General features: G+C 43.2%; 1 protein-coding gene across 1 annotated transcript; it reads left to right on the top strand.

Moving 5' to 3' along the window:
* The first annotated feature begins 5,969 nt into the window (after positions 1 to 5,969).
* Positions 5,970 to 12,409, top strand: LOC110978018 (fatty acyl-CoA hydrolase precursor, medium chain-like). The gene is made up of 2 exons (XM_022232644.2): positions 5,970 to 7,572; positions 9,540 to 12,409. Exons 1-2 carry the CDS (start codon positions 6,107 to 6,109, stop codon positions 10,558 to 10,560), a joined length of 2,487 nt encoding a protein of 828 aa, XP_022088336.2. The 5' UTR covers positions 5,970 to 6,106; the 3' UTR covers positions 10,561 to 12,409.
* Positions 12,410 to 13,246: the final 837 nt, after the last annotated feature.

Below are 13,246 nucleotides of genomic sequence, written 5' to 3'. Positions count from 1 at the left end.
CACCGTGTATTTAGAATGACGATGGCGGCTTGCCGTCGGGAATTTCTATTTTAAATAAATGAGCGCATGGTGATATTCCCCTAAACGATGCTAGCTGTAATAAACCATTGTATCCATGCCCAGTAGTATAATGAAATTTGCTGTGGAATGATAAAAGGTTGGAATTGAAAAATCATGTCAAGAGAAGAAGCTAAGTGCTGTTTCATCAAGTTAACCAAGATTTTCAAAAAGGGGAAAATAGAGAAAGTAAAATAGGAAACATTAAAATGCAACTTGAACTTGCTGAATTAATTTTGACATCCCACAAATTCCAAAACACGTATCTGCCAGTGATTCCAATCACAAAAAGGATAGCCAAGACGAAAATAAATCTTTTAGCCAGTACACCAGTCGGTATACGACACTAAAGATTAAATCTAATATTTATTGTTCAAATCTTTGTTAGAGTCATCAAATACAAGTGGGCAGTTATAGTGAAGGCCTGGGTCATTAGTTTGTGGTACTACATGTACAAAGACTGTCACTCTGGCAGCCGCTTCCCAACTGTCGTCCACGTGAAACTTTTGTTGGGTCCGGTGATGCCAATCTCAAGTTCCTAAGACCGTTCCATTTCAACGTAGGGAGAAAAGTGTCCTTTCAAGTTTCTACTTGTCCCCTTTTGGACCACCCCGCCGTCGTCAAAGTAAAATCCAAATTTCTGCCAGCGGAAAATTGCGTTTTTTGAAAATGCTATACGCATACGCATACGTAAAGGCCAAAATCCCGAAAATCTACCAGCAAAAAATGAAAAAATGGGGTTGTCCACTTTTGACGCTCCATACCATAATGAAACCAAATTTCAGAAATGTTGACCTTACCTCTTTCTATTTCTATAACCAACACGTCCAACAATGCTGATGATGTGAAAAGTATTTCCCGGGGCAAGCTCACATGGGTAAAGATGGTCTCAACAACTGTGTGTACGGTTTTAATGATTGCTTTAAACCTTCACGGACTGTGCTGCAGTAAGTATGCATTTTAAACCTTTAAATTTTGGGTTCATGTACAGCACAAAACCTCCTCGAGTTGCTGCCAATCATCGCTATTTCTGCACATAATTATCTACTAGTTGCAGGAGATATGCAAACGATGTAGCGTTGTAGAGAAACGTAATGACCTGAAGCAGGCAGCTTAAATTTCAGCACCTTGAATGTTTCCAAAAATTAAAAATCAACATTTTCTGTCCCAAATGCTGTTCAGAAACCTACAAAGATTTTGGGCAAGAGATAGGGCCATTTTCCTGTCTCATGGGTGGTACGTTGTCTAGAGACAATGATGAACGAGATTCAGTGAGAATAAGTGCTAGCACTTACGTCCTTTTAAAATTGGGTCTGCTCCGAACTGTGAATGTAATGAATCAGCCATTTTTTAAAACAAATGCAACGGATTGAAATTATTGCAAATTGCAGTTCGTGCCAAGTACAACTGACCTCACTTACCTATTGGTCTACTGAAATTGCTACCAGGAAGAAAAATCAATTAGTGTGTTACCCAGACGTCACTCAAAAAAGTGAAAGGGAACTTGCACTTTGTATAATGCCATGTCTGTTATAAATATAAAATAATATACTTGTAATGTAAATGTAATGAGCACAAGGGTTTGTTATTCAAAAACATACCCGATACTTCGTTGTGGCAACCATTCACTTTCTACACAAGGCAGGTTGTATTACTGGCATCGTTCTTCCCGTAGAACAAACAAAACACATCGCGTAAAGCAAAACAAGGGGAAAAGAAATGTATCGTTTGGTCAGTGCTATAAGGTCGTTATGGCAGTAACGACCTTATAGCATTGATGATTTTAAAATAATTTTAGGGCCCTATTCTAAGCATGAAGGAATTTTATAAAGAAACAGATAATGTTCCACATTATTTTATTAATAAAAATCATGTGGGGGACTTTTTCTCAAATCTCCACCTGGACTTTGCTTGTATTTCAAGTTAAAAAAAATTCATTAACGACCTTTTAGTGCACATATTTTGTTAATGACCTTATAGTACTAATAGGACGATATATTAAACTGCAGTGTATTATACACACTAACCGTATGATACCTGCTGACCACAAGCACATTATGGAGAAACTCAAGGATTCAGAACAATGAACACCAAAGGTTTACCTGCCCGTCACGATGTCTGTCAGGTTGAGATTTCATCTTGCACATTTTGTTCGGTAGTGCTAATATGTTTCAATGTCCACCCCCCCTACTTTCCGGGGAAAGCACTGCTTCGAATTATTCATATATTTGTGGCGTTTCTCAGCCTAGTATTGACAAACAAAAATGGCGTGCCGGTCTCGTCCAAGCATTTCTGCGTAAAATGCTGTGTTAGGTGGTTTTTACAAGCCTTTAAGACACGCCGATAGATCATTTCCATATTCAAATATTTTGTTGAATATTCATCCTGTAAATTCCAGTTTGGGGGAGAAATGGGTCAAATTTTGCTGTGCTAAAGGAGCGGAGATGTCATACATTGTGACCTGGCCATACGCGTAGGGCTGTGAATGACTCTGCTCTTTTCACATTTTTTCTAATATTGTCGCCATAACAGTGATGGTGACAATATAACAGCACATATCAAAAGACAGCGATTCACAATCCTACATGTGGGACTAATCGGCACTGTGCTGTGGGCGACAGTGTGCAACACGGCAAAAATTGAAAATGGCTCAAAATTTTCGGTTATCTGCGCTAATCGTAAGTTCTTGGCAACTGCCCCAGACCACAGAAGGATATTTGTGAGTGCTTAACTCAAAGCGTCTAAAAAAAAAATAAAACATGATGTTGGCTGATATTTCAGTTTGAAAAACGTCGTTCGTGAAAAGGGAAGCATGCATGTTGAAGGTTATTTGCATAACTCCGCCGATCATCACTCACGTGATATGAATAATGCATATCCTACCGTTATTACCATAGTCTGTTGCCGCCCCTGGTCAAGTATCCAAGACTTTCCTGAGGGGTTAGTGTCATAGATCGAGGAATGAACTATGGAAGGTCTTGGAACCTAGACTAAGTAAGATCCGAACATGGGTTGCATAGGTGCAGGCTGGCACAATGTGCCCCTGGGTCTATTCCCAGCAAGAAATGAGACCGAGGGGTACCCCCCCACATGTCCAATCCCTCTACACATTCCAGACTATTGTTACTTAACACATCCCCCCAAGATGTCTGAAAGGGATTCCCCAGATTCCTGCGAGACAATGATCAACACAAAGCAGGGGGGGGTTCTCTCCGTCTCATACCTTGCTGCATATGCCTGGGTCAACCTGCGGACTGCCTAGTGTATTGTCTCTCTTATTTCCTTCACAGTCTCCTCACAGGAGGTGGTGCTGTCCGGAATAAGTCGATATGAAATAGAAGGACAAGGAACCCAGTTCAGGTGCACATTGGAAGGAGAACAAAAAATCGGTGGAGCGTATGCAATCTGGTTTCTCACGGAGAACAGGTGTCGAACATCCATCTGACAGTGATAAGGACAGAGAGTCGACTAACTCTAACGCTGCACAGGAACAATACAGGCTCGTCGCTAATGCGTAAAGTGGTCCCTCTTTCAACAAATGAAACTATGACACTACATGTAAGGTGTAAGTCTTGGATTTTTATTGAGAACTGTTGTTGGTGGAAAATAATGTTACTCCCAAACCACGAACACAGACAGGACAAGATAGGAGGAAAACAAGCAAGAAAATTAACTCGTATAACACAAAGTTAACAAGAACAGATTTTTTTCTTCCCGTCTTGGTCTTATTCTCTTGATTTTCGAGTCTAGCCCATTATGGATAGCTAAACGTTTAACAGTTAGTTTAACTACATGGCAATCATTTCGTATCTGTAATTTCATCCACCGAACAGCGTGACGCTGGATATAAACTCCACCCACTCCTGTGATAGCGACACCGACTGCAGCGCGGATGTCACAATCGGTCATTACTACCGATTCACCTGTAACACGTCTGGTTCTAATCCAGCCAGCATTATCAGGTGGGCAATCAACACGACAGATCGACGGGGAATCGAACAGAGAGAGATACCGGCAGATCGGAGTCAGTCAGGCCAGGATGAGAACAGGGACTGGAAGACATCGAGTCAAATCCACCTGCAGATACTCACTGAGGACCAGCATAGCAGCATCGTGTGTAGAGTGATGTTTCCTGATGACAACACAGTGTTTAGAGAAATTGTCATGGCAATGCATGTCATGAATAAAATTAGTAAGTATGACACCACCAGCAGAAAAACATGCCAGAAACAAAAATTAGACAGGGCGTTGAAGACTTTTGGGTCTGAACAGCAAAGGTTGGAGCACGCAAGCGATCAATCAAGGGCAAAACAAGGGCAGTGTCTCGTTCAAGGAGATTGTCGTAAAAGTAGCTAAGACGTTGATTCATATTTCATGTGTAATTCTTGGTTTTGTCGGGAAAGGGCGAAAACGCGCACTGCGTAAATATACCCCTCATAGTAAGCAGCACCCCTTATAGAGGGAAATTTTCCAGCCCCGACCCGGCCGCCTGTTTTTGGCCATGATCCGTAGATTTGGGGATTTCATCATCAATCGCTCAGCTCAGATTTTTTTCGTGTAAGCCTGGACCCCCCCCCGCAAAAAAACTATCTCAGGAAGGTGCCTTAAAACAACATTACGTCATTCTGCGTCGTATCAAAAACTTTTTGGGGTCACTCTGACAGAGCTTCCTAAAATTTACTGAAACTGTTTGGCCTTAGGAAAAAAATCTGAAACTAGAATATGTTTTCTGTGTTATGTATGGTTTGTACATTACAGGTTGTTGAATTTTGATTCCTGAATGAATGTCTATAACTCTGGATAAAGATGAATTCGACTTAATGCTAAAACCCATAGCCTACAAAACCATATAGTTTGCAAAAATTAACTTGAAATTGTGTTGCAGTACGTTTGTTGCCATTCGGGAGAATACACTTTTTTCCTACCCAAATCATACAATACCCTTGCCACCAGTGGATTAACCCCAGCCAAACATATACAATCAGGCAAGGTTTTTCTTTTCTTAGGGCACAGGCTCACTGGCGTTTAATGTTTGATGGAGTAAAATCCCACGGAGTTCGTGCGAACTTCGCATTACAATAGGCTACTGTTCAATGGCAATACTCAGACTGTCATGTAGGCCTAGCTGTTACTATTGGCAAAACCCAAGTGTGTGTGTAGTGCGTGGGAAACAACATTGGCTAGTGCTGTTTGAAATATAGGTGGCTGTGTGGAACATTCATCGGCAAAACGAAAAAAACGGGCTGAAAATTGTTTGCTGAGTTGTTCCTACGAGTTGGCTGGTCGAACAACCCCTCCCCAAAAAAGAAAAGAAAGAAAGGACATGGCCAAAAGCCAAAAGCTTTGCAAGAAGACAGTCAAGGAGTGGTTTCCCAACCTGTCACGACACGCAGGAGTGAGCGCCAGGCTTTCGAGAGCCATTACAACTGCCGCTTTTCCTATCACTGTGTGGAGTTGCATCCATTGCCCCACTTTCAAAACTTAGTACATTTTTCGTAAACTATGGGAGACTACAGTTCAACAGCTACTGTAACCCATAACAGGAGGCAAGTCGGCTATTGGGTGACTGCGACTAGCCTTTAGTGTCATTCGAATGTATGGTATAATAATTTTAAATCAAACTCCATAAAATCTCAGTAGAGAGAGAATATGTGCTTAAAATGGCTGCCTATTTCCTCTACTTTCAATGCATACAATGCACTTGAGGGAGACATGCGGAACATAATAAAAAATCTTCACTACAGAATTCAATAACTGCATACCTGCACAACAAATCTGCACTTTTGTCCCTTTGCGGTCACCTGGAATGATTTTAACAATGTACAGCAGCATGAAGCATCAAACCTCGCCCTTGCCTCAATGTGAGTGAACTTCATGGTATTAGCATAACAAAAAAGTGACTTGGCACCAGGCGACCTCCACAGGGGAGAAGAAAAACTTCGACTGTTCCGTCTGCAGTGAAGTTACCAAGGTGTATAATTGCTCACTGTCCGGCAATGTTAGTGTAGGCTGTTCTTATACACAGTAAGGCAACCATTTTGTTCAGGAAATGGCGCAATTGAGTTTATTTCTGGCTGTGTGGGCACTAGTTGCCTATAAGGTGAATGCTAACCCGGTTGTTAATACCACAGCTGGAGAAGTCCATGGTTTTAAGCGAGAGGTGAACGGGACCACATGCTATATCTTCGCAGGGATACCCTACGCCGAACCGCCCAGTGGAACATTGCGTTTCCGCGCTCCAGTCGCCAAAACCCCATGGCGGGATGTGTTCAATGCAACAAAGTACGGTCCGTCCTGCCCTCAAGATGCAGCGCGCATCACTGCGTTTTTACCGGACCAGATTCAGATCCCTAGTGCTGCTATGGAAATAAGTGAGGATTGCCTGACGCTGAACGTCTACACGCCGTCTGTCAACTTGAGCAGCAACTCGAACCTGGCTGTGGTGGTTTGGATTCACGGAGGAAGTTACCGGAGCGGCCTGGGAAGTGCCTACGATGCTTCGTACCTCGCCGTAATGGGAGACCTCGTCGTTGTCACGATGAACTATCGGCTTGGTCCATTCGGGTTTTTGTACACGGGGGACGAACACGCGCAGGGAAATTTTGGCTTGTTGGATCAGCAACTAGCCCTACAATGGGTGCAGGATAACATCCAAGCTTTCGGGGGCGATCCCTCCATGGTGACCCTCGTGGGTCAGTCCGACGTCCACGGTGCACCTACCCTGCACATGTTTGCTAAGGGTAGCCGGGCCCTTTTCCACCGGGTGGTAGCACATAGCGGTGTTGTCGGCCCTGAAGGTCTCAAGGAATCCGCCGAGGCGATTGCGGACACAAAACTATTGGCCCAATTGGCCGGTTGTCCGAGCAAATCCAGCGGTCCTCTGGTGGAGTGCCTTCGGAGAAAACAAGTGGAAGATATCGTGAAAACGGTTGACCCTTATTTATCAATACAGAAAAAGTCATCCTTCGCCTGGCGCCCTGTGTCCACCAGCGAGGTTTTCGTGAGACAGCCTGGGAACTCTATGACCTACGACTTCCTCTCCATCTTCAATTCTGGCGATGGTTCTGTGGCCTTAGAACTCATGAAAGACCTGTTCCCAGAATTCAACCTCACTAAGGGTTCGACCGAGGGCCAATGGCAGCAGTGGTTGGATGTCAACATCGACAGACCAAAGCTGATCGATAAAGCTGTCGAGCAACAATACGTTCGAAGGAATGAGAGTATCGCACGGATGAGGGGTCTTTTCGACGCCCAATTTGACCGCACCTTTTGCCGCTACGGCGTCGAGTCACTGCGTACCCTGCAGCCCCTGCTATCTTCACGCCGACTCATGATTTTTGACCACCGCTCGTCGTCCGAGAGTCGTTTCCCGGAGCCGTACGACCTGGTGCCTCACGGTGCAGAGTTGCCGTATGTTTTCGGACTGCCGTTCAATGACTCCTGGAACTTCACGGACGATGAACTGGAGCTCAGCCGTCGTATGATACGATACTTATCCAACTTTGCCAAAACTGGGTGAGTAATTTTTTTCATAGGAGCATTGATAACCTTTGAAACCACACTTTAAATTTAAATTAGTATGTTCACAAAAGCCATAGAAGAAAATCCAATATCTGTACATGTACCAAACACAAGCAGCATTCTTTAAGAGATTAAAAAAAGGGGGGGAAATGCCTTAAACCTCCGAAGAATTACTGCTCGAATTCAAGATATTACCTTGTAGAATTCGAGCTATAAATTTATGGCTAAATGCAATACGTTGACCTCCACTAAAAACTCAACATTTGTACTTAGCCCACTCTCGCCACTTCCGGTACATTTTATGCAACCACATTAACGCTGAACAGCCTAGCCACGAATTCCTTCGTTTTTATTTTTATTTCGCGCAGTGTTTATGGTCGTTGGATTGATATTTTGAGTTTCCTTTCTTGGTTACCACCAAAGTCACCAACTGGAAGCGTGTTCAATGTGTTGTTTTGCTGATTATCATTTTAACGACAGTTTACCGCAGTACATAATTCCAAGTTCTGTTAGCACATAACATTTTCTGAAAACGCGAAGTGACCCCCTGTATAACGAGCCATTTCGGTATTCCAACAGCGCGTGCCAAAATGAAGTGTACCCTTCAGACACATAAACAAATAGACCACCCATCTTGGGCTTATAGCCGTGATTTTGAAAAGTATGGGCAAACAACGGGCGAAGCGACGGATGGCAGCGCGTTCAGCGCCCATTACGCGCAACGCACTTACATTGCCTGTGTTTATATAAATTTATCTGTGCTTCCAAAATACGTTCAACGTTTTTGCTCTTCTGTACTGATATCTTCTTTTCAAATGTTGCAACCGCGTTGTGTTGAATCCCTATGGGCCATATTAATTAAGGAGAGGATTTTTTTTTACAATGGAAAAATGGCTTCATAGAATTTTACGGCTGGAATTCCTCATCTCTGCGTAAATTCCCTACACCGAGCGGTGAATGTGCACATAGTTTTATTTTTATTCGCACAGATCACGAAAACCCCCGGTAGTTTTAAATAGGACCTGGCGGTCTATGCGTTTATACGTCTATGGTGTGACCTGAGGTAAGTCGGTCGTGCGTGCGAGGTCTGTCCAATCAGCGTCGCCCTCTGCGTAATTGTGCGCGTGCTTTGTTCCTGAATTACCTCGCTTTACTGGATCATCGTAACGGGCGGTGTTATAAACCTCACAGGTTATCATATCCAGTCTGATGTCAAGTTTCAAGCTATCCAAGTGACGTAATCTGATACAGAGACGTTTCTTTCTGCAATTATGTTCCTGCACTTTTACTTCTTACTAGACTGGTGATGGGCCTGTTATTTACCGGTTACTGTTAGCATTGGCTTGTGATAAACAATGCTAAATCTGTATGCATCTGTTCAATCCAAACGTTGGATGTTATTTAAAATCTTGGACATGTTTATGTTTGTCACCGCTCGTTGTATATTGTGGCTCAGTTCACTGTGTCCAAGCATTGATGAGTGTGTGTCTCAAATAAAGTTTAAGCCCAAACCAAACAGAACTTTATTTTCTTAAACCAAAGAACTTAGTTTTTCTTAAACCACAATTAAGCCCAAATCAAGCAGAACTAAGTTTTCTTAAACTACGGGGTGACAAGCTTGACGATTGTCCTCTTACCTTCGGCGAGTTTTTTTTTTTTTAATCTTAAAAAATGGTGAAATGGCATCTTAACAGCCAGTAAACGTTATTTTTATTTTACGACTACTGGTGACTGGATATATACACATGTTTACTCCTGGCCACGTTTCATCAACAAATTCTATTATTAACTTAAGTTAGTTTTATTCGTCTTTCTATAATAAAAAGTGATATACATATACTTGCACTCTTACAAGTGGTTGTTGTGTTTCTTACAAGTGACTATCTGAAAGGTGATTAATGGTCTTGCTTTTATCTGTGAAGGACGTCAACTAATTAAAACTGTATCTTCGTTTTGAACAGAGACCCAAATACGGACGACAGGCAAGATTCATCGAACACCAGCCAGACCTGGCCTGAGTACGGCGACACCGAGACTTATGTCACTACGAATGTCTTACAGGAGAAGATAGCTCAGCGGTACCGCAGTGACCGAGTCTACTTCTGGTGTGAGTACCTAGATGAGTTGGAAGCTTCCGCCGAAGCGGCTTGCCCCGCCCGACCAGTTACATCAGCGTCGTCATGTGAGGATCCCGTAATCGGTAAGGGTTTAGGCTTTGCTCTCACCGTGGGGCAAGCTGAGACTCTGATCGAGGCTTTCATCTTCCTGATCATAGGCTTGCTGTGTGTGAGCCTTCTCCTGGTCGGGGCGATGTGTGGGTACAAGTACAGACATAGGGCTATTTCACGACTGGACATCATGCAGGGCGAAGAAGGAGCTCTTAACAAAGCAACGGAGGCATGGATTGTGAACCCATTTTCCACTGAGGACGGAAGCCGAAACGCCATTACCGGTTCAGCCAGCGATCATACTTACCAGCTTCTACAAAGACGTCCACCATCCCATGTGACGTTCAGTGAAGTAGACGTCGAGGTGCTCCCTCCTCCCCCAGACAATCTTATCACTGATGACACTCAAGACGGTCTGGATGACAAGATCCCTTCTCCCCCAGAGACTGTGGGCGATGAGGACGAGGATGCAGATGATTCTCCTCCGACCGAGGAGCTGGAGGAGCTCAACCTGTCGGACGAGTTCCACATCGATGAAGATGGCAACGCCTCCTCGCCTGCCACGACCGTGTCTGCTGGAGTGGCTAGTCACGAGGAGACTGATCCGGATGAAGGGCCCACCGATGATGATGATGACGATGGCGATGCGAATCTGGAGGCAGACAGTGAACCCACTGATGATGGAGACATTCCGGAATCAGAAGAGCCTGCAGGTGCCAAGCCCGACCGCGCCCCACTTGACGACTTTCATTCTCTTAACCGCAGGCTGTCCAGTGAATTCTACAACCGGCTAGAAAGCGCCCTCCCGCAGTAGTCACCTCGCGCTCTCTAACACAATTGTGTAGCACAAGTAGACCCCTCAACGTAAACAGTCATAATATGTAACAAAACAACCAAAATGATTATCAATGAGTATCACCCTTTGATCCATTTCTCACGCTTTCCAATTATCGTTGCTCGGAAGTCGTAAAGTATAGTCGTTGATGGTTTAGTTCAGAATTAGGTATGTGCGGATCGACGCTCCTGTGTGGCCGGAAGAAATGGTATTAACAGGAATCTGTCATTCCGAGACTAAAAGCGAGCACTTTACACAACCGGCTCACAAACACAAGCACAAAACGGTCACTCAAGTACTCCATCCGTAATATCACATGTACCCACTCGATTTCAATCAGGCGCGAAGCAGTTCATTGTCCTAACAAAGTGTCTTAATTAACCCAGGGCACTGGCTCGAAGTCAGGGCCATCAGCAGGAACACTCACACCTCTGAAGATATGTGCTCCAGCTGCTATGGCACTCTGAAATGACTATTACGCGAAAGAAAACTGGGAAGGTAGATGCGTTTTTTCACAACAGAAACCATGCAATCTCGTTGCTGCATGAGGAGAAGGCTCAGCACAAAAACACTGAACTAGGTCAGTGGTGGGCATACGTCATGCAACAGGATGGGATTTTTTATGGTTTATTCACTCTAGCGTTCGTGCATGAACATCATTGGGGTTCTCATGACTGAGTCTTGTGCCCAATCTTCGACTTGTTTTAGCGAGTCGTCCACTGAATGTCATAATGTTAATTGGAAATTTGATATTATACACAGAGCGTGTTAATGAATCATGACGAAAACTATGTTATCTTGACGAGAATGGTATCTGGAAGTAGTCGGTACAACTAGATGATTCTCGCTGGTTAACCTTGTCAGTTCAAAGTGCATGAAAATAGTCATTACAATTTAAGTAATTCTGAACAGATACCAAAATCCATACCAAAATGCGTGAATCGGCACCCTTACGGTATATCTCTAGGCTGCTGACGATGTCTTGTGGAGTATGTCAAAACTACGATTTGACACGATTTGGGGTCAGAGAGCAAGACCCTTAGTATTACCTTGTTTCGGAAAGTCATTGTTATATTTACACGTAAACATAAAACACATGGAGTGATTTTAGTCACATATTTTGGGCGTAATTAATTTTTCATGCACTATTGGTATAATGATGAATTTGTCACTTTTTGATTTCTTTACCTACAAATTTTGCACTTTAAGACCCGGTTCTTCCTTTACAGAATAAAAATATTAAAAGTGATTTGTGCCATCCCTTTCAGAGACCAAACAGCACATCCCGGTTTTAACATGTTGAAAATATCATAAAAATAGTCTAGGTTCGCACTTATCTCCAATTTCAAAATTTCAAGTGATCGAAGTGATGCTTATATCAACATTAAAAAAGTTTTTTATTTACAGTCAAGAACTATATAAATATACGTTTTTTAACTTTAATAGTAGTCGAATTGATGTAGCTTACAACTTTTGTTTATTGTAAAATTCCTAAATGAGGGCTGGATTTCCTGTACAACCACGTTTCACTGGTTTTACCAGCTAATGCTATTTCTTTAACCCGTAAACCTATACGCATAGCCAGTTTTCCTTTGTTTTCCCTGCTACCAATGGATTACGAACAAAATATGTTCGACAGGCAAGGAGCCATTAGCTGGGTAGTATTATATGGTGCAAAACGAGCTTATGGTATTATCGTTGTAGCTTTGGGTGGCGGGTGAATATAGCCGATGTGTATGCCTAGTGGTGGATTTTATTGAGTTACACAGAGGTGTGATGAAAAATTACGCAGAAATGTGGCTAATAAAAAAAAGTTGGAGAAATAAAAGATTACACTTGCCTTCTTTGCGCCTAGGAACAAGCAGTGTGTATATAGCGTATACACCAGTACTGCGTTCCTCCAATCGTGCTTGTGCAACTTATCATCTGATGCTCTCCACAGCGAAAGATCCTGTTCACAACGGCCACATTTTTTATATATTATTGTTGTTTCACGCACCAGTGCTTCAAGAACCAACTTGCATAATTGTATTGTGCCTGGGGCTCACACCTGAGACGTAATGCATCTATTGCTCCATGATTTCAGCAGCTAAAAGCGCGTCAATTTACCGTAGTGTGATGAGTTGCCTTGGCGACGGTGCGGGTGTCTATGGCACACATAACGGGTCGTCTTTCAGGCCGCATGTTATATGAAACGGTAGAAAAGTAAAACTGCTCCGCAAATCCCAATGCTCTTTTCTGAGAAAAAAAAGGAGGACAGTGTAGACGTAGGCTTTGAGCACCTATCTGGATCAAGAGAGAGCGCTACTTTCTTAGCAACGGAGACTCCTTTGGTTAGAGCTGAACTTCGCTGGTTAACGAACGACTAGTAAATGCATGCGTCACGCTCACATCGCTACCAACAAATTGAACAATTCCGACCATCTAGTCTAGGTTCCCCGCCCAAAGATTTCCTGACCATCTTGATAAAGAATCTTATATCAGGCATCGCCCACGGATATGAATAGATATGGCGCAAGGGTCAGAGGTTACAAGTTGAAAGCCCGGATGTTTTCGGTTTTATTCCCTTACATTGTGGTTCCAAGTAAGCTGAGTGTTCCCTATTGAGGCGCACTTGAAAAAATCTCAGAAAAATCAAAATCATACATAAGCATTTTCGAAATTC

Source organism: Acanthaster planci, linkage group LG20 (genome assembly GCF_054643075.1).
Source record: "Acanthaster planci isolate LZ-2023a linkage group LG20, COTS_SCS, whole genome shotgun sequence".
Taxonomy (NCBI): domain Eukaryota; kingdom Metazoa; phylum Echinodermata; class Asteroidea; order Valvatida; family Acanthasteridae; genus Acanthaster; species Acanthaster planci.
This window is presented reverse-complemented; position numbering and strand designations above follow the sequence as displayed.

Coding starts and splice junctions, on each gene's coding strand:
- LOC110978018 (XM_022232644.2), top strand. CDS start 6,107: ATGGCGCAATTGAGTTTATTTCTGGCTGTGTGGGCACTAGTTGCCTAT. Junction 7,573..9,539: donor TCCAACTTTGCCAAAACTGG/GTGAGTAATTTT, acceptor CGTTTTGAACAG/AGACCCAAATACGGACGACA.